At 43.7% G+C, this 21,700-nt stretch overlaps 1 protein-coding gene across 8 annotated transcripts in view; it reads right to left on the bottom strand.

The window, feature by feature from the left end:
• sec16a (SEC16 homolog A, endoplasmic reticulum export factor) overlaps positions 1-21,436 on the bottom strand; it is a 77,279-nt gene extending 55,843 nt beyond the window's left edge. For 4 of the 8 annotated variants that reach the window (XM_043720635.1, XM_043720642.1, XM_043720641.1 and 1 more), the window contains exons 1-2: positions 14,382-14,479; positions 1,682-5,089 (exon numbers count right to left, since the gene is read on the bottom strand). In XM_043720635.1, the coding sequence (XP_043576570.1) occupies positions 1,682-5,026 (3,345 nt within the window). In that variant the 5' untranslated portion in view covers positions 5,027-5,089; positions 14,382-14,479. The other 4 variants (XM_043720638.1, XM_043720637.1, XM_043720639.1 and 1 more) reach the window with 4 other exon arrangements.
• Positions 21,437-21,700: the final 264 nt, after the last annotated feature.

The raw sequence follows: 21,700 nt of genomic DNA, 5'->3' as shown, positions 1-21,700 counted from the left end.
AGAGGGTGGTACGTGTATGGAATGAGCTGCCAGAGGATGTGGTGGAGGCTGGTACAATTGCAACATTTAAGAGGCATTTGGATGGGTATATGAATAGGAAGGGTTTGGAGGGATATGGGCCGAGTGCTGGCAGGTGGGACTAGTTTGGGTTGGGATATCTGGTCGGCATGGACGGTTTGGACCGAAGGGTCTGTTTCCATGCTGTACATCTCTATGACTCTACTCTTCTAAACTAGAAGCAACTAGAAAGCAAATGATCTTCAACACCATCGTCATCATCAAGCACCCCCAGGTTGGGGACAGCACAGGGTTAGATGAGTGAAGCACCCGCTACATTGTTAAACTGAAAGTAAAGTTCCTTTTACACTGTCCACATCAAATACTCCCAGGTCATGGATAGCACAGGGTTAAATACACAGTAAAACTCTTTACTCTTTTAAAACAGAAAGTAAGGACCCTCTACTGTTCTACACTGTCCACATCAAATACTCCCATGACAGGGACAGCATAGGGTTAGATACACTCTATACTGTCCTCAATCTCCCAGACAAGGGAAGAGTGCATCTCACTTTATAATGTCCCAAACATTCCTGCTGCTTGACCTGACAAATTGCAGGATCCATTGCAAAAGAAAATGCAGTACAAGAAAACTGAAATCAAATTACAAGTTGAAGCAGTCTCTGCAGTTACAGCAACATATCAGAAAAGGTCTTCTCAGGGCCTCAACCTAAATGAACTATTCCAATCATACAGACTCATCCAAAAGTTCTCAATGTGTTCTTTTTTTTTGGTGTCTGTCACAAGCGCAGGAAGAGCCTATTCAGTCTTCCAAGCCCATTTTGTTTATCAATGATATGCATCTCAACAGGTGCACAGTTGAGCAGTGAAACAGCTTTTGAAAGTGATAGCCCTGGTTTGACCCTGCAATGGTCCCCATAACCACCCATCTGATCTCCTTAAAGCTGTAGCCCTGGTAAATGGTAATTTACTGAAACATGACCAGGTTATTCAACTATGAAGGGCATTGGCCCTGACAGTATCCTCAATCCATGCAGCTATACATTCCAACAAGAGGTTTTGGGAAGTGATTTATTCCCCACACTCTCTTCAGCCCAGGGACACAGTGACTTGTTGTGACATCTGAAGGCGCCAGCATCGTTCTGGTCAGTGGTGCCATGAGAAATGCAGCTATTGGAGGAATGCACCAAGTACCACGAACTGCCTGTGCTCACTGACCTACACTGGTTCCCAGTATGGCAACACTTCAATTCAGAATACTATCCAGGTTTTAAATCCTTCCAAGGACTCATCTTCCCTAGCTCTGGAACCTCCTCAGGTCCTTACACCCCTCCAAGATGGCTGTGCTCTTCTAAATCTGCACCAAGTTTAGTCACTGCATCACCAGATCCTAAACTATGGACTTCCTTCCCCAAGTCCATCAATCTTGCTACTGTGGTCTCCTATAACATGATCCTTAAAAGCTACGTCTTTGAACCTTAGGTCATGTGACCTCCTGTGTAACTCGATGTCAATTTGTATTTGACCTTCTTTCACCTTGTAATCGAAGCTATACAAAAATGGAAAAAAAAGGATACCTAACCTGACCTTGACTACTGGCACGTTACTGAGCCTCTGACCAAAACAGGAGCTATAATACAAACAGAAAAGGTAGCAGTTTTACCTGGTAATACGAATGGTTGCCTCTGGAGTCCGTCAATGGGTAAGACATCTGCTGGCCAACTCTCGGGTCCAGTGTAGGGTACGATGAGTAAGGCATGACATAAGGCTGCTGAGGGTCTGCACCATAGTCCTGGCACATATATGGATAGGCATAACCATAACCTGCATGTGGCTGCCCTGGTGGATACGGGTGTTGTGGCATCACATCATGGTGGGTGGGGTGTTGGGGGGCAGCTGCTGTTGTTACTGCTGCTTGAGTTGGCAGATGCTGCTCCTGTGCTGGAGGCTGAGTGGGACCAGATCCTGGGTACCCAAAACTGACCGACGGGCACTGCCCACTGACTGGCAATGACCCTGGTTGGCGCTGGTCATGAGTCACTGGTGGCAGTGGTGGCACTGCCTGCTGTCCACTCACAGTGGTGATTGGCTGTTGCTGTTGGACATCTGCAGTGACCTGCAGGTAGAAACCTGCTTTGTCATTCATGTAGAGCCCTGTGGTGTATGTGTGGCAAGGAACTGACTGCTGTGAGGTGCTGCCAAGTGGCAGAGAAACAGCCGGATTCATGCTAGTTAAGGGTTGATTAGGCACAGTACTGTGCAGCGTGAAATCAAGCAGCTCACAATTGATGGACGGGTTGGGCTGATCAAATGCTCTGTTTCTCATTTCATCCTTGCCACTGTCACTGGACGGCTGAAGATTGGAAGTTGGGGAGGTTACAATCACACCAGGGTCTTGGCTAGGAGGAGGGCTGGTGGTGATAGCAGGATCCACTGACTGCCCTTCGCTGCCCATTCTAGGGGTGATGCGACTGTTTGCGGCCAGGTTCAGTGGAGCCTGTGCATGTGATGCTCCTTGGACTGTTGTGACCAGCTCAGGATTGGGAGGGACTGGACTCGCAAAGGCAGCACTTTGGCCATCGCCCCGATCTCGGAGAGGACATTCAGGGCTGGGGATATGGGGGGAGGTCTGAAGTGGCCGAGCAAGCAGCACAGCTGGGGTAGGTGAGGCCGGAGTAGGGACCAGGAGCGTGGCATAGCTGGGAGCTGTCTGTTTTTTTTGGGCTCTGTCCTCTGCCACCTGGGGAGGATTTTCCATATTTCCAGGAGGCACAGGGTAGCTCAAACCCTTACTGCTATCTTCGGGTGGTTGTATCACTTCCAACTTGGCGGCTGCTGACACTGCCGGAGCAGCTGGTGCCAACATAATGCCAGCGGAGAAGCTTGGCAGCTCACTCTGTGCCCACAGAGTGGCTGCAGGGCTCTCAGATTTCACCCAGATACCAGACACCCTCGAGGACGGTCTCTTGTGGGACTCTTCTGGTACAGGCCGTGCCACGCTCTTCGACGTTCCAACGCCAGCATAGAGGTTTGAATGAGGCTGGGGCATGCGGATGTTTTCCAGGTTATCCGGTGGCTGTTCCAAGTTGCCTGGGGAGATGTCCGATGTGCCAGCACCATGCCTCTGCCCCACAGTGGTCACTGTTGACTGGTTCAACTCCATCACCATCTTTGCTTGGTCCACTTCAACAGGTTTGACTGGGAGTTGGCCATGCGATCTGACTGGCTCAAATGAGCTGTTGGCACTGGCTTGGAAGGTAGTCATAGGCTTTGGGGAGCTGAGGGCAGGAGACTGAGAAAGCTGGCTGTAGTACAATGGCCGCCCTGCACTATCTGCCTCCCTGCCAGGGTGCAAAGGGTCTCGACTCAGCGGGGAGGAGTCAATCTGCTCAAAGAAACGGTTCAGGGAATCGGTGGGAGGTTTCCCGCTCTCTTGTTGGATGAATGTATTTGTCTGGGCGTGGGATCTCCGCAGACTGGAACCACTGCTGTGACTGGCACTGCTGTGATTTGAAGAGATACTGTCACATCGCAGAGGATGATGTGCAGGGTCTGGGGTCTCGAGATTTGGTGGTGGTCCTGCCCCACTCACATTTCTGATGGCGTGCAGCCCTTGGTTCACCAATCCTGGCATGGGCTGGAATGCCACAGGAGTTCTATCAGGCTCAGTGGGCAGGACCTCCTGATTCTGGACAAATTCAGAATTCTCATCATCTTCTAACACCAACCCTCCATCATGGGGTTGAGTGGAATCAACTGCCCCACCAGGTTCTCCGCTACTGATGCTGTAAACACCACAAGGAACAGGTGGTTGCGGGCCTAAGCCCCGTGGTTCGGCATTTCCAGTGCACAGCTCTGGCAGTGGCTGTGCGCTGAAGAAGGGTCCGGTGCTGGGCTGGAAGGCCTCCCCGATACTGGCACTGACTGCACTCGACTGCTCAGACACCAGGGTTTCTTTGTTCTCCACTTCACCCCCTTTGAAAAACATGGAGATGGTTCCGGGTTCAGAGTCCCCAGGCGGTGGGTCTGACCGTGGGGCAGGACAGTCAGCCTGGTGTCCAGAGTGAGGTATAGCCTGCTGCTGGCACACTTCTCGAGGGGGACCAGATTGCCAATCCTCCGACTGGACAAAGCCAGTGCCAGAGAAATGCTGCTGGTGTTGGGGCAGTTGGGGGAATGGAGATGGTTGGGCAATGTCTTGGTGCTCGGCTCCAAGAAATTGCACCTGGGATTCCAGTGATGGGGAGTGATGCTGCTGGTAGTGGCTACCTGCTGCATGGCTTTGCTGAAGGGGGACAGGCTGAGGGGCGCAGTAACCACCAAAACCTTGGGTCTGGGGGTCACTAGGCTGAAAGTAGTTCTGGACGGACGGAGGTCGACTGCCATGACTAACTGCCCACTGTGAGGAGCTCTGCTGGAATTGTGGTAGGAAAGTGGGTGGAGCGGGAGGAAAGGAATGGGTCTCCTGGCCCCCCTCCTGCCCATGGGGGTTTCGCGCCACTGGCCGTGCCTGCCCCATCTCACTACTCTCTGAGCCTAGCCCCGTATGAAAGTATGAGGGCTCTTGGGGTAGGGCCTGTCCAGCTTCAGCTCCTTGAAGAGGGGCTGCAGGTGAGAACTGGCCAGCTTCACCAAATCGGGGTGCAGGGGGGAGGGGAGCTGGTGCACCATAGGGTTCACGTCGCTCCCCCAACGCACAAGGCATTCCATCTGTGGGCCAAGGGAGCTGACTCCCAGCTAGTCGGTTCAGGTTTGGCAGCCCTCCATTTACAGCGTTTTGCAGTGACGGTGAACTGTTGACCTGCATCTGCTGGCCAAGTCCAAATGGATCAGTGACTGGTGGCAGAGGCAATGTAGCAGGGGCCCCTGACAGGGGGGTATTGGGCCGTCTGTAGGGAGCATTCCGTCGGAAAACATTGTGGGCCCCCCCACTCAGGGGGGCTCCAGTGGTGCTGCCATCGCCCGGTGATGATCGGGGTGGTGGAGGCTGCATTGTTGGACTCTGCATCAAGACTGTGGCAGCTCAAACACAATCTCCAGTAATAACGTGGCTGCTGATTAATCACTGTACCTTTTTTTTGGGGGGGGAGGGGGCAGGAAGGAGGAGAGAGAAAGAGAGAGAGAGAATAGACAATGAGAAATAAAGACTGGCTTGGATTTTTATAATCTTTCACAACTTCAGGACATCTCAAAGCACTTCACACCATCAAAATACTTTTTTTGAAGTATGAACATCATTTCTCACATCGGAAACACAGTAATTTGTGCACAAGATTCCACAAACACAAAGAAAAAATCATAGCATTCCTCTAACTACCCCAGCAAGGTTCAATGAGCAGAAGCAAAAGGGTCCAGCCTGTTGCTAACATATCTTATTCACCCATCATGTGCTCAGGGACATATTGGGATTCTGAGTTTATCAATGGATCAATTTTGAAATTCCTGTCTTTACTTTCCAATCATGTTCATCCCTATCTTTGCAACCTTCTTTAACACTACAACTCTCTGGGTTCTCGGTGCTCCTCCAATTCTGGCCTTTGTGTATCCTCACTTTTAAGTCTCTCTCTGCCACCAAAGTCAACAAATGTAAGAGACAAGGACATTAGCTTAATGCTTCAATGTAGTTCAGTATTTTTCACAATTCAGAAAGAGACTTCCATGAAATATGTTATTAGTTCCAATTGGTCACGTGGTTACACGCAGGATCAGTAATCCATTAGCCAGACTGGGAACAGGAGTTCAAATCCCACTAGAGTAATTTGCTGGGTCCAGGTTAAATGGTGAACAACCCATGCAACTAATCCCGGCCATTACCTGTTGGGTCTGTATGCACCGATAGGCGAAGCCAGAATCAGTGATGGCCACTGCAGCCAAGAATCCTACCAATCCTCAAAGCTCAGACAAAGAAGAATAGATGCATCTTCACAAATAAGCTCTCTCAAAAAATAAGATTGAATAGCAGAAATTTGTGCACTATGTATCTCGACAATCTCATCAGCTATACTAACCTTAGAACCATAGGCCAGAATTCTCTGACAGAGGGACAATGACAGTGAAAGTCACACAATATCTGTGGTGTGGGTGTCATTCTCCCCCCACATTAGTATAAATCTGCTGCCAAACTGACAGGAATCTCCAGGTGTCTAATGATGTCATCAAGTTGGGGAAACAGCCTGGAGTATTTGCACAGACAAAATCCCAGCTGCTAAACATACTGATTATCCTACATTACCAAATATCACTTTGCAAACAATAAAATAAATAACTGTGCCACATTCATAATAGAAGGTGAAACACCAAACCTTTTTTTAAAAAGCATAGAACAATCACCAGAGGAGAAACTTGAATTCCAGTTTTTTTCAGGGATGGAGAGGTTTTCCAGTTGTAAATATAAAGTCAGCACACCAGTACAAAACCAGTTATGTCTAATTCAACAAGGTGCAACTTTCCCAGGACATTCACGTCAAGACTAACAGCACAAACTAAGTTTTCACGAGGTCAATGATGTTTAATTGCTTACAAACTGTGTGGTCTTCAACAGTAAACCAGTCAGAGAAACTTAAAATTACTAACACAGAATTTGGAATTTCTGTATTTAGCTCTGTACGCGCAGATTCTCAACATCACTGTTAGCTTTAGTGGGCGGCATGGTGGCACAGTGATTAGCACTGCTGCCTCAGTGCCAGAGACCCGGGTTCAACTCCCACCTCAGGCATCTCTCTGTGGGAAGTTTGCACATTCTCCCCGTGTCTGCGTGGGTTTCCTCCGGGTGCTCCGGTTTCCTCCCACAGTCCAAACATGTGCAGGTTAGGTGAATTGGCCATGCTAAATTGCCAGTAGTGTTAGGTGAAGGGGTAAATGTAGGGGAATGGGTTGCACTTCGGCGGGTCAGTGTGGACTTGTTGGGCCGAAGGGCCTGTTTCCACACTGTAAGTAATCTAATCTAATCTAATAAGTAGCCAACTCAGGCAATGTTGCCATCACTAATAGTACAAAGTCCTGAAAATTACTCATATAGCAGAGGAGGAAGCCATTTGCCAACCAAGTCTGTAACCATTCTTTCAAAGAGCAAATCAATTAATCCCATGCCATGCCCCTATTCTTGCAATATTTTTCTCTAAGGATTTATCCAAATCCTGTTTGGAACCTCCAACCAAAACTGGTTTCCTCCACCTTGCATGTGAATTAGGAGCAGGAATTGGCCATTTGGTCCCAATCCCTGCTCCACCATTCAATTAGATTAAGGCTGAGCTAATTGTAGCCTCAAAACCTGACTACCCCAACAAACTTTCACCCCTTAGCTTGACAAAAATCAATCTCCCTCTGCCTTAAAAATATTCAAGGACTCCATTTCCAGTTTCAATGACTCCCAACCCTCGGAGAGAGAAAAAAAAGACCTTATATCTGTTTTAAATGTCCTGAAGATGCAGCTGCATATCTATTGACCTATTCTTTAACCTAATTTGTCAATTAATTTCAGCAAGCTATTTTCATTCCTTCATAGTTGACCTTAAATCTTTAGTAAAATAGTATGAGACCCATTCCTCCCTCTATCAAACTAAACGTATAATACAATAACCTTATGATTGCCTCTACCTAGGGAAACCTTCACTGTGAAATCATGAATTAAATCTATATCACTGCATCATAACAGGTCTCTCTCTGGTTGGTTCCAGAACGTGCTGCTCTGAAAAATATTCTATGAACTCATCTTGGAAGAAATATAAACAGTGAGGAGAACCATGCAACATTCAAACTGACGTAGATGAGTTGTTGGAGTGGGCAAATAGATGGTAGGTGATAAGCTTTTGCACAAAGAACATGGGAAAACACGATGAAATAGAAGGTACTATTCTAAAATATACACAGGAGCAAACACCGTGGTGTGTATATACATAGATCATTAGCATTATGGACATACCTACATCAAATCCTCCTCTTTCTCAAAATTCTGTGATGCTTGGCTACCTTTGCCATTGGACTTTTCCAGTCTAAATGTAGATCACAATCTCTATTGATACCTTCTAACAAGCGCTCATTATTTCTTCCTTTATACTCCAGCCTACTACATGATTACTGTTGGGAGTCTTGATACCTTGACCTACTATTCAGTGCCAAATTTGCTGTAGTTCCTTGCAGTTGGCAAGAGCATCACCCTCAGCATGATCCAGGCGGAGAGCATCCCATGGGTACAAATCTCACCTTCCCAGGACGGTGAAAGTGTCCCATGAACTGAAGCTCACTTCACCCACATTGGTCTTTAAGCCAGATATTTTTATTTCAAATTCTGTTATTTATGTAAAAATCCTTTCCTCAGGCTCCTTCACATCATTGACAGAAGAACTAGAGTCAATCTCCTTAGATGCATGACCTCAGGTTAGCAGCTCTTCAGCTATTATAAAAAATTCTTAATCATTCCATTTAAACACTTTAATGATTTTAAACAATTTGAATCGCCTAAGTGTTAAAAACTGGCCAAGCTTCTCTAGTCTTTTCATACATTTGCATAATTCTAGGAAATCGCTTTAATTCGCTCTCCAAAGCTTTCAGATCCTTCTGAATTGTGTTGACCAGCATTGGACCCAATAATCCAGTCGAAGACAGGGGTAGGTCAGGTGACCAGTAATGTCACTTGACCAGTAATCCAGAACCTCAAAATAATATTCTAGGAACATCGGTTTCAACCTCACCATGGCAGATGATGAAATCTGAATTCAATAAAAATATGGAATAAAAAGCTAGACTAATGTCAACCACGGTCAATTGCCATTAAAATCCCATCTGGTTCACTAATGTCCTTTCCAGAAGAAAATCCATCATCTGTACTCAGTCAGGTCTACATGTGATACCAGACCCATAACGTGGTTGACTCTTAACTGCCCTCTGGGCAAATAGAGACAATAAATGTAGGTTTAGCAACTATGCCATTTACAAACAAATTCTTTAAAATAGATTCAGCAAAATTTTGTGCATCTTGTCCTGTTTATTTTGATTAAACACTCAGGATTTCATCGACTTTGTCAACCTGTTCTGCAACTCTAAATGATTTGTGCATCTACTCCCCCTTTAAATGATCTTTTATCTTTGAATAAATTGTAATACATAAATGGGGGTCAGTTAGCTCTGTTGTCTGGATGACTGGTTTGTAGTACAGAGTAACTCCAACAGCATGGGTTCAAGTCCCACACTGGCAGAGGTTACCATAAAGGACTCTTTCTCAACCTCTCCCCATGCCTGAGGCATTGTGACCCTCAGGGTAAATTAACACTAGCTGCCTCTCTAACGAGACAGCAGCTCCATGGTCCAGTTGGATTGCAGCAACCTTACCTTTTTTATTGAACACATTGACCTGCAAAGGTCACTTTTACACACACAGTATATTCAAGGTAGTTGTCAGACTGTACATGAACAACTGATCACTTCTTCATTTTGAATTGTCATCCATGTGCAGCAGATAGCACAGGTCAAACGGTCATGGAATCAAGCCATATCAAGAGACCACTAAATACATACCCAGCACCAGTGCCAAAAGTCACCATTCTTTAAATGCGATGGCTAATCAAGCTAAAATCTTTCCACTCAAACACTAAAGGCAAAAGAACAGGACTGCTCTCACAAGTGATCTCTTTGAACATTAATTCTGCAACTGATACTAAAATCTTCATTAATGTATGGAAACGCACAAACCCATTGCTGCATTTCCTAAACTTCTACACTTCAAAAGTACTGAACCAGTTATGAAGCAATTGGAATGTCAGGAGGATCATAACAGGCATTACATAAATGCAAGTCTTCCTTTCACTTTAGGATAGATCATCTTTGTCCAACTGCCAAAGTACTAGTACAATAAGAATGCAACCTAGTGGACATTGCAGGGTGAAACTTTGAACTCCTGAGCACATTAGAGCTACTTATCCGATTGCCAGCAGCACAACAGTGAGCCAGCACAGCCTTCAACAAATATTCCAAATGCTAACCCACCCTAACTGCACACTAACCTGGCCACAAACATGGAAAGCACTGAAGGAAGACCCAGAATTCAGGGACCTTCACAATAATAAGGCCAGCAGACTGCTGCTCTTCTGGTCCAGAAAATGGCATCCCTCAGAGAGATTGCCATAGGTAACTCACTCCCAAACCCTTCACTCTTCCACCTGCTATGCATCTAAATCTCCACATTCTCTTGACCGCAGTCAATAATCTCTCCCTCAGTTTGATATCCATTTTTATCTGATTGTGCTTCTGTGAAGAAAAACAAAGCTCCTTTCAAACATTAAAGATAGTACATAAATGCACCTTATTGCTACCGGAATGGCAATTAATCAGATGGCAGCCTGTAGATATTGGGGAAGAATTGAATCTTTCTGAACTATGGTAAAGCATACTGAGGTATACAAAGCATAGACAGGCTGGTCCAGATCATCCACAATCCAATAAAGGGCTGAATGGCCTGATTCCACTATGCTATGGTGTGGCAAAGAAATTGAACCTGGATTTATCAGTCAAGCTCAAGCTCACCTGATCAGTACAAAAGAACGTTACTCAACTCTGATATTCAGATATGTCCGAAAGAGGGTAGATTCATTGGATAGTGTTCAGTAGCAAGACCCCTGTTCTCACCCAAATATAGAGGCACGTGAAGGCTAATAAAAGGCCAGGTCCCACAACATGGCCCAATGACTGAAGTTGCCAGCTGTTCAAATAATGATTCAGTTACAAGCTGGCAGATTCTAGACACCCAGGATAATTTAGCACACTGTACTGGAATGCCGGATATCCTGAACAGTAACCTAGTAACGGGACCTGTGTGCTTGTGTACATACAGCAGGGGTGAGAGAGACGTTAATATGAAACAAACTCTCCCAGATTGAAGACCCTGTGCTGAATTCAAACAGAGAACCTCCCGCTAAAGTAAACAAGTCAGTAACCCTCGGAAATAACGTTCAAAAGATAACATTTTGGAATCCAGTAATGAGTAATTTGAGAGCTGAAGCGAGGTGAAGTATGAGTTCTTGAGAAACTTTTAGCCTGTGCTTTCCAGAAACTCTCTCCAGCTGGGGGTTTTCCTCAGCTTATATTCTTCGGCTTTGTCGTCTAACTGAGATTAGTTACACTTAAAACCAAGATAAATTCATATGGAACAAGAGATTGGTTTCAAAGCAAATCTGTTCCAGTCTCACATCAAACCATTTCCTCTCAGCTTTACAGGACAGTATCAGGAAACAGAAGAAATCTTGGATATTTCACATATATTTTCACTTTAACTGTAGTCTGATCCTGGCTAAACTCGCATATTGACACTATTACTCTGCAAAGACTCCCTCAACAAGCTTTAACAAACAATGGCATCCTCACGTCCCAGGCAGCAAGCACAGATAACACAGGATGCTACTCAGTCCTATACGCTGAATCTTTGAAAGAGCTGTCCAATTAATCCAACTCCACCCCCACAGTCCTACAAACTTCCCCTTTTCAGATATTTATCCAATTCCCTTTTGAAAGTTATTGTTGAACCTGCTTCTACAGCCTGTTTCAAGCACAACTTTCTGAATGATAAATTGCTGCTCACCTCCCCTCTGGCTGCTTTGCCAATTCTCTTCAAACTGTATTGCCCTGGTGAATATTCTTCCTACTACAGGAAATAATCACCTTGCTGTGTATAAGCTAGCTGCTACGGTTCCTACAACAGTGATAATACATCAAAGTATTTCACTATCTGGAAAGTGCTGTGTGACACCCTGAGTGCTTCAGAATGTACATCATCTTTCAATAAGATAACCAGTTAACCCAGGCCTAGCAGTGAGTTCAACAGGCATTGCATTGTTAACAGCTTCATTTCATTATGTTTCTACAAATGGCATCAATGCTGAAATGAAAAAGAAACATTTCTGGCTTCCAAATAAACCTCTGGAATGAGATGGCACAGGCACTGGGCAAGCCTGCAGGGCCCTGCCCGCACAAAAACTCAAAGTATATTACCAATTAACATGTATAAAAGGTGCTAGAGGACAGATGCCACCCTGTTAAATCCTGCACTACTCAGTCTCCAGGGCCACAAACCACTGAACTTATCAACTATAAGAACACAAGAAATAGGAGCAGGAGTAGACCATATGGGCAAGCTTATCCCAGCATTCAATAAGATAATGGCTATTCTGTTCTAGACTTCAATGCCTCTTTCAGGCCAGCTTACTGCTTTCATTGCTCTCCAATCCACAATATTTCAAAAATCACCTACCTACTCTTTAAATGTTGAGCGACTGAGGCTCCACAACTCTCTAGAGTAGAAAATTCCCTAGACATTTACTACTTTTGGAGAAGCAATTTCTTTGCATTTCAGTTTTAAATGAATATCCCTTATTCTGTAGCGACAAACCCATGTTTGAAGTTCTCTCACTAGTAAAAACATCTTCTCAACATCTATCCTGTATTTTGTATGTTTCAATAAGATCAACATTCATTCTTCTAAATGCTAATGAGGAAATGTGTAACTTGTTTACCCGTTCTTGATAAGTCAGCCCCTTCATCCCAGGAATCAGCCCAGTGAATCTCATTTGAATTACCTCCAATTACAGTATATCATGTTTTAAATATTGAAACCAAAACTGTGGTTGGTACTCTAGGTGCAGCCTTACTAACAACCCGTACGTGTTGCCCAAGAAAGAAACAATCAAGGCCCAAGACTGGTATTACTGTACAAAAAGTGCACAGTTGGCAACATCCTCCTTCCACTATCTCATTTTCCTGACCTGCACTTTCACTCCTCTCTCACAATCTTAAACCATCCTTTACCTTGGCCCCACCAGAACGCCTCTCCCTCAACCCTCTATTTACCCAATCCAGTATCACTTGTGTTCAGCCTAACTCTTCTCCTTTCTGTTGACTCCTTCCCAACTTTTCCCCCTCCAGTTTATTCCCACTGCCATCCCTATGGCTCTTTCCCCACACCACACCCTCCTCCTGCAGCCTCTCTCCTCCCTACATTATTTGGAGTATTGTGTGCAGTTTTGGGCCCCATATCTCAGAAAGGATGTACTGGCCCTAGATCAGGTTCATGAGAATTGTCCCAGGAATGAAAAGCTTAACATATGAGGACTCTGGGTTTATACTCGATGGAGTTTAGATGGATGAGAGGAGGATCAAATTGAAACATACAGACTACTGAATGGCCCGGACAGAGTAGAAGTTGGGAAGATGTTTTCATTGGTAGGAGAGGCGAGGACCAGAGGACATAGCTTTAGAGTAAAGGGAAGACCATTTAGGAGAGAGATAAGGAGAAACTTCTTCAGCCAGAGAGTGTTGACTCTATGGAATTCACTGCTACAGAAGGCTGTGGAGGCCAGGTCATTGAGACCGAGATAAGATAGGTCCTTGAGTATCAAGAATATCATGGGTTATGGTGGAGAAAGCAGGAGAATGGGGTTGAGAAACTTATCAGCCATGATTGAATGAGGGAGCAGACTCTGTGGGCTGTATGGCCTAATTTCTGCTTCTATGTCTTATGGTCTCACGTTCCTTCATACTGATCCTTTTCCACTTGCCTCCCCTCCGTCACCATCTCTTGGGGGGGGGGGGGGTCTCCCTCCAATCTCTCAGTATGTATTGTTTCTCTCTCCCTATGACCTGGATGCTGTGTTGGGGCCAGTGGAATATCTGAGTATCTATTTCTCTCATTTGTCATAGCATTGGTCTCCCCTTCACGTCTCTGTGCTACAGACTTTGGGGTCTCACACTCCTCTTCCTTTCACCTCTATGCTGTACCCTGGGTTGAGAGATGATCTCTGTAACTCTGTCCCCCCTTCTCAGCACCACTACCAACCACCACTGCCAACAAATTACCTGCAACTGTCTCTAGGTCCTGTCTATTAGGCTTTGTGACCTGGTCTCTACCTCTCTGCCCGTTTCCCCTTCATCTATCCAGGTCCTGGCTACTGTACTGAAAGTACACAGCATCTTATCCTATACCGCTTGAGGTGATGTCTTTACACTCCCATCTGTCATGCTCCTTCTCCCGTCACCAGTACACTGTGTATATACTGGTGTGAGGTGAAGTCTGTATCCCTCTCCTCACCACAACTGCATACTGGCACCTGTAATCCTGCACACAGGTCTGCTGTAAAGTCACCCCCGGCTCTCCCTCTCCCCCTAACTCCCTCACCGGTAAACTGGGTCCTGTTGTCTATATATTAGGTGGTGTATACACATTGTACATGATGATGTGTACACACTGGGCCCAACTGCAGTCTGTATCCCTCTCACCTGTACTCTGGGTGGTGTATACAGGGACCAGTACACATCGTAGAGTGATGTATACACGATAAGGTGCACACACTGGGCCCAGTTTCAGTCTCTATCCCTCTCACCTGTACTCTGGGTGGTGTATACAGGGACCAGTACACACTGTAGGGTGATGTATACACGATAAGGTGCACACACTGGGCCCAGTTTCGGTCTCTATCCCTCTCACCTGTACTCTGGGTGGTGTATACAGGGACCAGTACACACTGAAGGGTGATGTATACACGATAAGGTGCACACACTGGGCCCAGCTTCAGTCTCTATCCCTCTCGCGCCGCCATTTTCCCCGGCCGCGGATCGGCGACGTGTACATCCTGACGTCACACGCACACTCGCGTCATGACGTCACCACTTCGGACCGTTAGAGGCGGTGCCTCGGGTTCAGCGCGAGCGTGAGCGTCCGTCACAGCGTCATCATTCGCCAGTATTATAGTTCACCATTAGACTTCATTATTATAGATCACTAGGTAATATACTTCACCATTATACTTCACCATTATAGATCACTAAGTAATATACTTCAGTATTATAGTTTACCATTATACTTCATTATTGTAGATCACGAAGTAATATACTTCAGTATTGTAGTTCACCATTATACTTCATTATTATAGATCACTAAGTAATACACTTCAGTATTATAGTTCACCATTGTACTTCAGTATTATAGATCACTAAGTAATATACTTCAGTATTATAGTTCACCATTATACTTCATTATTACAGTTCAGTATGATAATTCACCAGTGTTATACTTGATAATTATAGTTCAGTATTAGTTCATCAGTATTATACTTCATTATTATAAAGCTTTATTATAATATTATAGTCCAACAGGTTTATTTCGAAGCACTAGCTATCGGAGCACTGTTCCTTTATTATTATAGTTCACCATTGTTATACTTCACTATTTTGGTTCACCATTATAGTTCTTTATTATATTTCATTATTATAGTACATCAATGTTATACTTCATTATTACAGTTTACCAGTGTTATACTTTTTATTATAGTTAATTATTATAAATCACCAGTGTTATACTTTACTATTATATTTCATTATTATAGTTTGGTGTTATACTACATTATTATTATATTTCATTATTTATTAGATTCCCTACAGTGTGGAAACAGGCCCTTCGGCACAACAAGTCCACACCGACCCTCTGAAGAGCAACCCAGACCCATTCCCCTACACCTAACACTGTGGACAATTTAGCATGGCTAATTCACCTAACCTGCATATCTTTAGACTGTGTGAGGAAACCGGAACAAACCCACACAGACACAGGGAAATGTGCAAACTCCACATAGACAGTGGCCCAAGGCGGGAATTGAACCCGCATCCCTGGCCTTGTGAGGCAGCAGTGCTAACCACTGAGCCACCGTGCTGCCCCAATTATTATAGTTCATCAGTGTTATACTTCATTATTATACCCCATTATTACAGTTAATCAGTATTATAAAATATTATTATACTTCAACATTATAGTTCACCAGTGTTATAGTTCATTATTATTGTTCATTGTTGTAGTTTACCAGTGTTATACCACATTATTATACTTAATTATTATAGTTCACCAGTGTTACACTTCATTATTATTGTTATTATAGCTCACCAGTTATATTTCTTTATTATAATTCATTATTATAGTTCACTAGTGTTATACTACATTATTATATTACTTTATTATAGTCCAGTGTTATATTTCATTGTTATACTTCATTATTGTAGTTCACCAGTGTTATACTATATTATTATACTTCATTATTATAGTTCATCAGTATTATAGTTTATCAGTTTTATCGTTCAATTGCACAAAATACGGAGTTTCTGGATTGAAGCTGATGTAGGGTTTGGATCAGAAATTGGCTAGCTGAAAGAAGACAGAAGGTGGTGGTTGATGGGAAATGTTCATCCTGGGGTTCAGTTACCAGTGGTGTGCCACAAGGATCTGTTTTGGGGCCACTGCTGTTTGTCATTTTTATAAATAATCTGGACGTGGGTGTAGAAGGATGGGTTAGTAAATTTGCGGATGACACTAAGGTTGTGGATAGTGCTGAAGGATGTTGTGGGTTACAGAAGGACACAGATAAGATGCAGAGCTGGGCTGAGAAGCGGCAGGAATGCAGAGTACTGGGCTAATGGTTAAATTCTTGACAGTGTAGATGAACAGAGGGATCTTGGTGTCCTGGTGCATAAATGCCTGAAAATTGCCACCCAGGTTGATAGAGTTGTTAAGAAGGCATATGGTGTGTTGGCTTTTATTGCTAGAGGGATTGAATTTCGGAGTCATGAGGTCATGCTTCAGCTATACAAGACACTGGTAAGACCTGGAGTATTACGTGCAGTTCTGATCATTGCGTTATAGCAAGGATGTGGAAGCTTTGGAAATGGTTCAGAGGAGATTTACTAGGATGTTGCCTGGTATGGAGGGAAGGTCTTGCGAAGAAATGCTGAGGAAACTGAGGCTGTTTTCATTGGAGAGAAGGATGAGAGGTGACTTAATCAAGACGTATAAGATAATCAGAGGGTTAGATAGGGTGGACAGTGAGAGCCTTTTTCCTCAGATGGCGAAGGCTAACACGAGGGGACATAGCTTTAAATTGAGGGGTGATAGATTTAGGACAGATATTAGGGGTAGTTTCTTCACTCAGAGTAATAGGGGCGTGGAACAGCCTGCCTGCCTGCAGCAGTAGTGGACTCACCAATGTTAAGGGCATTTAAATGGGCATTGGACATACATATAGAGTCATAGAGATGTACAGCATAAAAACAGACTCTTTGGTCCAACCTGTCCATGCCGACCCAAATGGAACGGTGTAGGTTAGATGGGCATTAGATTATTTTCACAGGTCAGCACAACATCGAGAGCCTGTACTGTGCTGTCACGTTCCATGTTCATTATTATAGTTCATCATTATTATTCTTCATTTTTATAGTTCATTAGTATTGTAGTTCATTTTTATAGTTAACTATTATACTTCATTATTACAGTTCATTATTATTGTTATGACATAGTATAAGCCATCTGCTAATTTGAACCAGACCCACAGAACAGCTCACCTCACCTCATAATCTGTTAAAGTATGAATGACAAAGAACTACCAAAATGTCTCTTTGTAAAGAAAAAAATAACAATTTACTCTTTAACTCCAATAAACACAAGAACGTTAAACAACATCTATCTACACTGTAATCTTCCTTTGTCTGATCAATTTATCTACTTCCCAGTTTACAACAATATACCGATCCGATGAAAGCCCTGATTAAGTTTAACAAAAAAATCAAATTTCAAAACCAGCCAGTTGTCGCTTTTCCCTTGGTATCTTCATCTGTACTTTCCTGGGTCTTTCTTCGGTATTCTGCTTCACAAATTTCATATGAGGCTCTATAGGCTGTATTTTTGTTGGTGCTCTTTGCCACTCTGGCTAACTGTTCAAATTGTGTGATTTTATATACCCCAAAACATCAGACCGTCTCATCGGTTTAATTAGATTAGATTCCCTACAGTATAGAAACAAGTCCTTTGACCCAACCAGTTAATACTGACCCTCTGAAGAGTAACCCACCCAGACCCACTTCCCTCTAACTAATGCACCTATTAGCATGGCAAAAGTGAGGACTGCACATGCTGGCGATCAGAGTCAAGATTAGAGTGGTGCTGGAAAAGCACAGCAGGTCAGGCAGCATCCAAGGAGCAGGAAAATCGATGTTTCGGGCAAAAGCCCTTCAACAAGAATAGCATGGTCAATTCACCTGGCCTGCATATCTTTGGACTATGGGAGGAAACTCATGTAGACACGGGGAGAATGTACAAACTCCACATAGATAGTCGCCCGAGGCTGGAATTGAACCTAGGACCCTGGTGCTCTGAGCCACCATGCCGCACCATGTCATCCAAACATTAAAATTCCAATTCAGTTGGATTTTGGTATCTTTGGACATAATTTAAATAGATTGGCCAAATACGAATTTGTTGTGTACCACAGCAGCGCAGCTCCAGCTTACATTTTAAACTTTTTCAGCACACTCTATGCCTCTCTAGATCCGTGCCAGCTTCTACTCTCTCTTATAGGTACAATGCACACCTACACATTCATAACACCTTCCCTCTTAAGAAGAAAAACGAACCATCATAATGAAAAGATGGCTTCATTTTGTTTTTGTCCATTTGTTAACCACATTACCATGACATAAATGTGACTTAATCTAAGTTCATATTAACTTCTTCCTATATAAATAACATTAAATAGATACCAATCTCATCTATATGCTATAAGTTAAATCCGTGATAACACATCTGCTATTACATTCTTACTACTCGCAACATGTACGATTTATAAATTAAAAGTGTAGCATAAGACTCCAATGAAATAGTCTCATATTCTTGTCTTTAAAGCATTCCAAGAATATAAGAGAATTGTGATCCATGTACACACCATCTACAACACATTGTTCATGACATTAACATTAAAATGTTGTAAGGCCAGTACCAAACTCAATAGTTCTTTTGGTGGGTTTTCTGGTGAGTATTTGGTGAGTATTTTTTCTGGTGGGTGTTGAGTTTCTTCGAAAAATAATCAATTGGTAGTTCAATTCCATCATCATCTTCCGGTAGCAGTACAACTCCCAATTCCTAAGTCACTAGCATCAATGGCAACTTTGATAGGTTTCAAAACATTTGGCATAGCTAAAACTGGTGCGGCAGTTAATATTGCTTTTAAATTGTCAAATGCCTCCTGGCACTGTACTGTCCACCGAAATTTTGTGTTCTTCTTCAGCAAATCTGCTATTGGTGCCACTACACAGCTGAAGTTTGAAACAAACTTCCAATAGAATCTGCTTAGTCCCAAAAATCGAAGCATCTCTTTCTTCAAGGTTGGTCATGGAAATTCCATGAAGACCTTCGTCTTTGCGTTCCTTGGGGTCAACATTCCATGACCAACGTTATGTCCCAAGAATGTCATCTCTGCTTTCGCGAATTCAGTTTTGTTGAGGTTTATTACCAGTTTTGCTTCTCTTAATCAGTCAAAGAGACCTGCCAACTGTACCATGTGATTTTCCCAAGATTCAGTAAAAATCACTACATCGTACAAATAGATTGCACAGTTTGTTAACCCAGCCGTAACTCTGTTCATGAGTCTTTGGAATGTGGCAGGTGCATTTTTCATTCCAAAGATCAATATTTTGAATTGGTATAGCCCATTTGGAGTTACAAATGTGGAAATTTCTTTCTCCTTCTCTGACAAAGGTACCTGTGAATAACCACGCACTAAGTCTAACTTTGTGATGAAACTGGCTTGTCCAAATTTTCTCAATACAGTCCTTCAATCTTGGTGTTGGGTATGAGTCCAATTTCATTACAATGTTGACCTTCCGATAATCCATGCAAATTTGTTGAGTTCGCTTTGGGAACTAAGACAATTGGCAAACTCTGCTCACTCTGACTCAGTGATCATGGCTTCCACTGTTTTCTGGACCTATCTGGCTTTGAAAGGATTAAGCCGATAGGGGTGTTGTTTTAGCGGAACAGTATTCCTATGTCTACCTCATGCACAATAGCATTAGTCCTCCCCCTCTTATTCCTACATATGTCTTCATGCTGCTGTAACAAACTATTCAATTGTATTCTTTGCTCCTGACCACAGATAGTTTACTAATCCATCCCACTCCTCAAGGACTTCCTCATTGTTTAACATATTTTGAGGGACATAAAATTCCACAATGTCTGGACTTGATTCCTCACTCTGTGGGGCAGTAACTAACACCTGTTTCTCCAGTGCTTTCACTCTATGATAAAAACCCTCAGGAATATTAGATTAGATTACATTACAGCGTGGAAACAGGCCCTTCGGCCCAACAAGTAGACACCGACCCGCCGAAGCACAACCCACCCATGCCCCTACATTTACCCCTTACCTAACACTACGGGCAATTTAGCATGGCCAATTCACCTGACCTGGACTGTGGGAGGAAACCGGAGTACCCGGAGGAAACCCACGCAGACACGGGGAGAACGTGCAAACTCCACACAGTCAGTCGCCTGAGGCGGGAATTGAACCCGGGTCTCAGGCGCTGTGAGGCAGCAGTGCTAACCACTGTGCCACCGTGCCGCCCACATATCCTCTGCCTCCTTTTTGGAGCAAGCATCAACATGTATATCTTTTATTGTCTCCTCTTTCTGTTGCAAGTCCATTAGCCTTTCAGGACTAAACACTTCTGTCTGACCCCCTGCCTGTTCAGGTTTTTCCTACATCATTACGTCAAACAGGGTGTCTACTAACTGAATCTCACTCCTTTGTCTTTCTCTTTAGTTTTTGCTTCATGCTGTGACTTATGATAGCGGGATCTTGTTACTACACAGTCTGGGAAAATACCAGGATATTTTTCTTTTAACTCCTGAGTTTCCTGCTGTTCACTAGGCTTTTCCACAACAAGGCTTGTCACTCCCACCTTGGACCTTGCAAAACCATTCCCAAGAATGAACTCTATTATGGAACTTACACTCTGTCAATCACTTCCAGTGTTACTTCCCCAATCCTGAGTTCGCACTCCAACCTGATCTCACATAGGGGAATGCTAAATTTCTGTCCATCTATCTCACAACTTACTACACTCTCGGGTAACAGTCAGAAAGAGTGCAAATTCGTTCATCTCATACTATTAGAGACTGGTTAGATCCTGTATCTCTGAAAATTCTAACTTCTTTCTCTTCTTGCCCTGTTCTTTCTGAGTAAACTTTACTCACAGAGCCACATTCTTTATAGTGATCAGGCACTAACTCCATACCCAGCCCTTGCCTAGGCTGTGCATTTTCTTGCAGCTGCTCAATTTCTTTTGGGGCTTCCTTTACCACTTCCACTAATACCACTGGCTTAGCTTCTTTTACCACATCCTTTCCCACTGTGCCTTTCTTTAACGACCGACATTGTGACTTTACGTGTCCCACTTTACCACAGTGGAAACACCTGAGGCCTTTCACCTCCTTTCCACTCTCTTAGGCTTCTTTTTTAACCTGGGGTAAACACTTACCAGTGTTCACTACACTTTATTTCGTAGTGTAGGATCTCCCCCTTCTTCCAACTTCGATCCTTCACAGATGAAATTCTTGCCAGAAGCTTGTCATATACACCAATGTGTATTCATCTGCTAACTCCACTGCTCTTCTCACTTCCTGAACTTTCTGTTCATCCACGTGAATTCTTATCATCTCTGGAAGTGAGTTTTTAAACTCCTACAGCAGAATAATCTCTCTTACAGCCTCAAATGTCTTATCTATTTTTAAGTCCCACACCCAATTCATGAGCACTTTGACCTCTTCATAATTTCTTGACCCATCATCTGACAGTGTTGCAAATATCTCACTAACTCTACCTACCAG

The sequence above is a fragment of the Chiloscyllium plagiosum genome, chromosome 30, assembly GCF_004010195.1.
Source record: "Chiloscyllium plagiosum isolate BGI_BamShark_2017 chromosome 30, ASM401019v2, whole genome shotgun sequence".
NCBI lineage: Eukaryota > Metazoa > Chordata > Chondrichthyes > Orectolobiformes > Hemiscylliidae > Chiloscyllium > Chiloscyllium plagiosum.
This window is presented reverse-complemented; position numbering and strand designations above follow the sequence as displayed.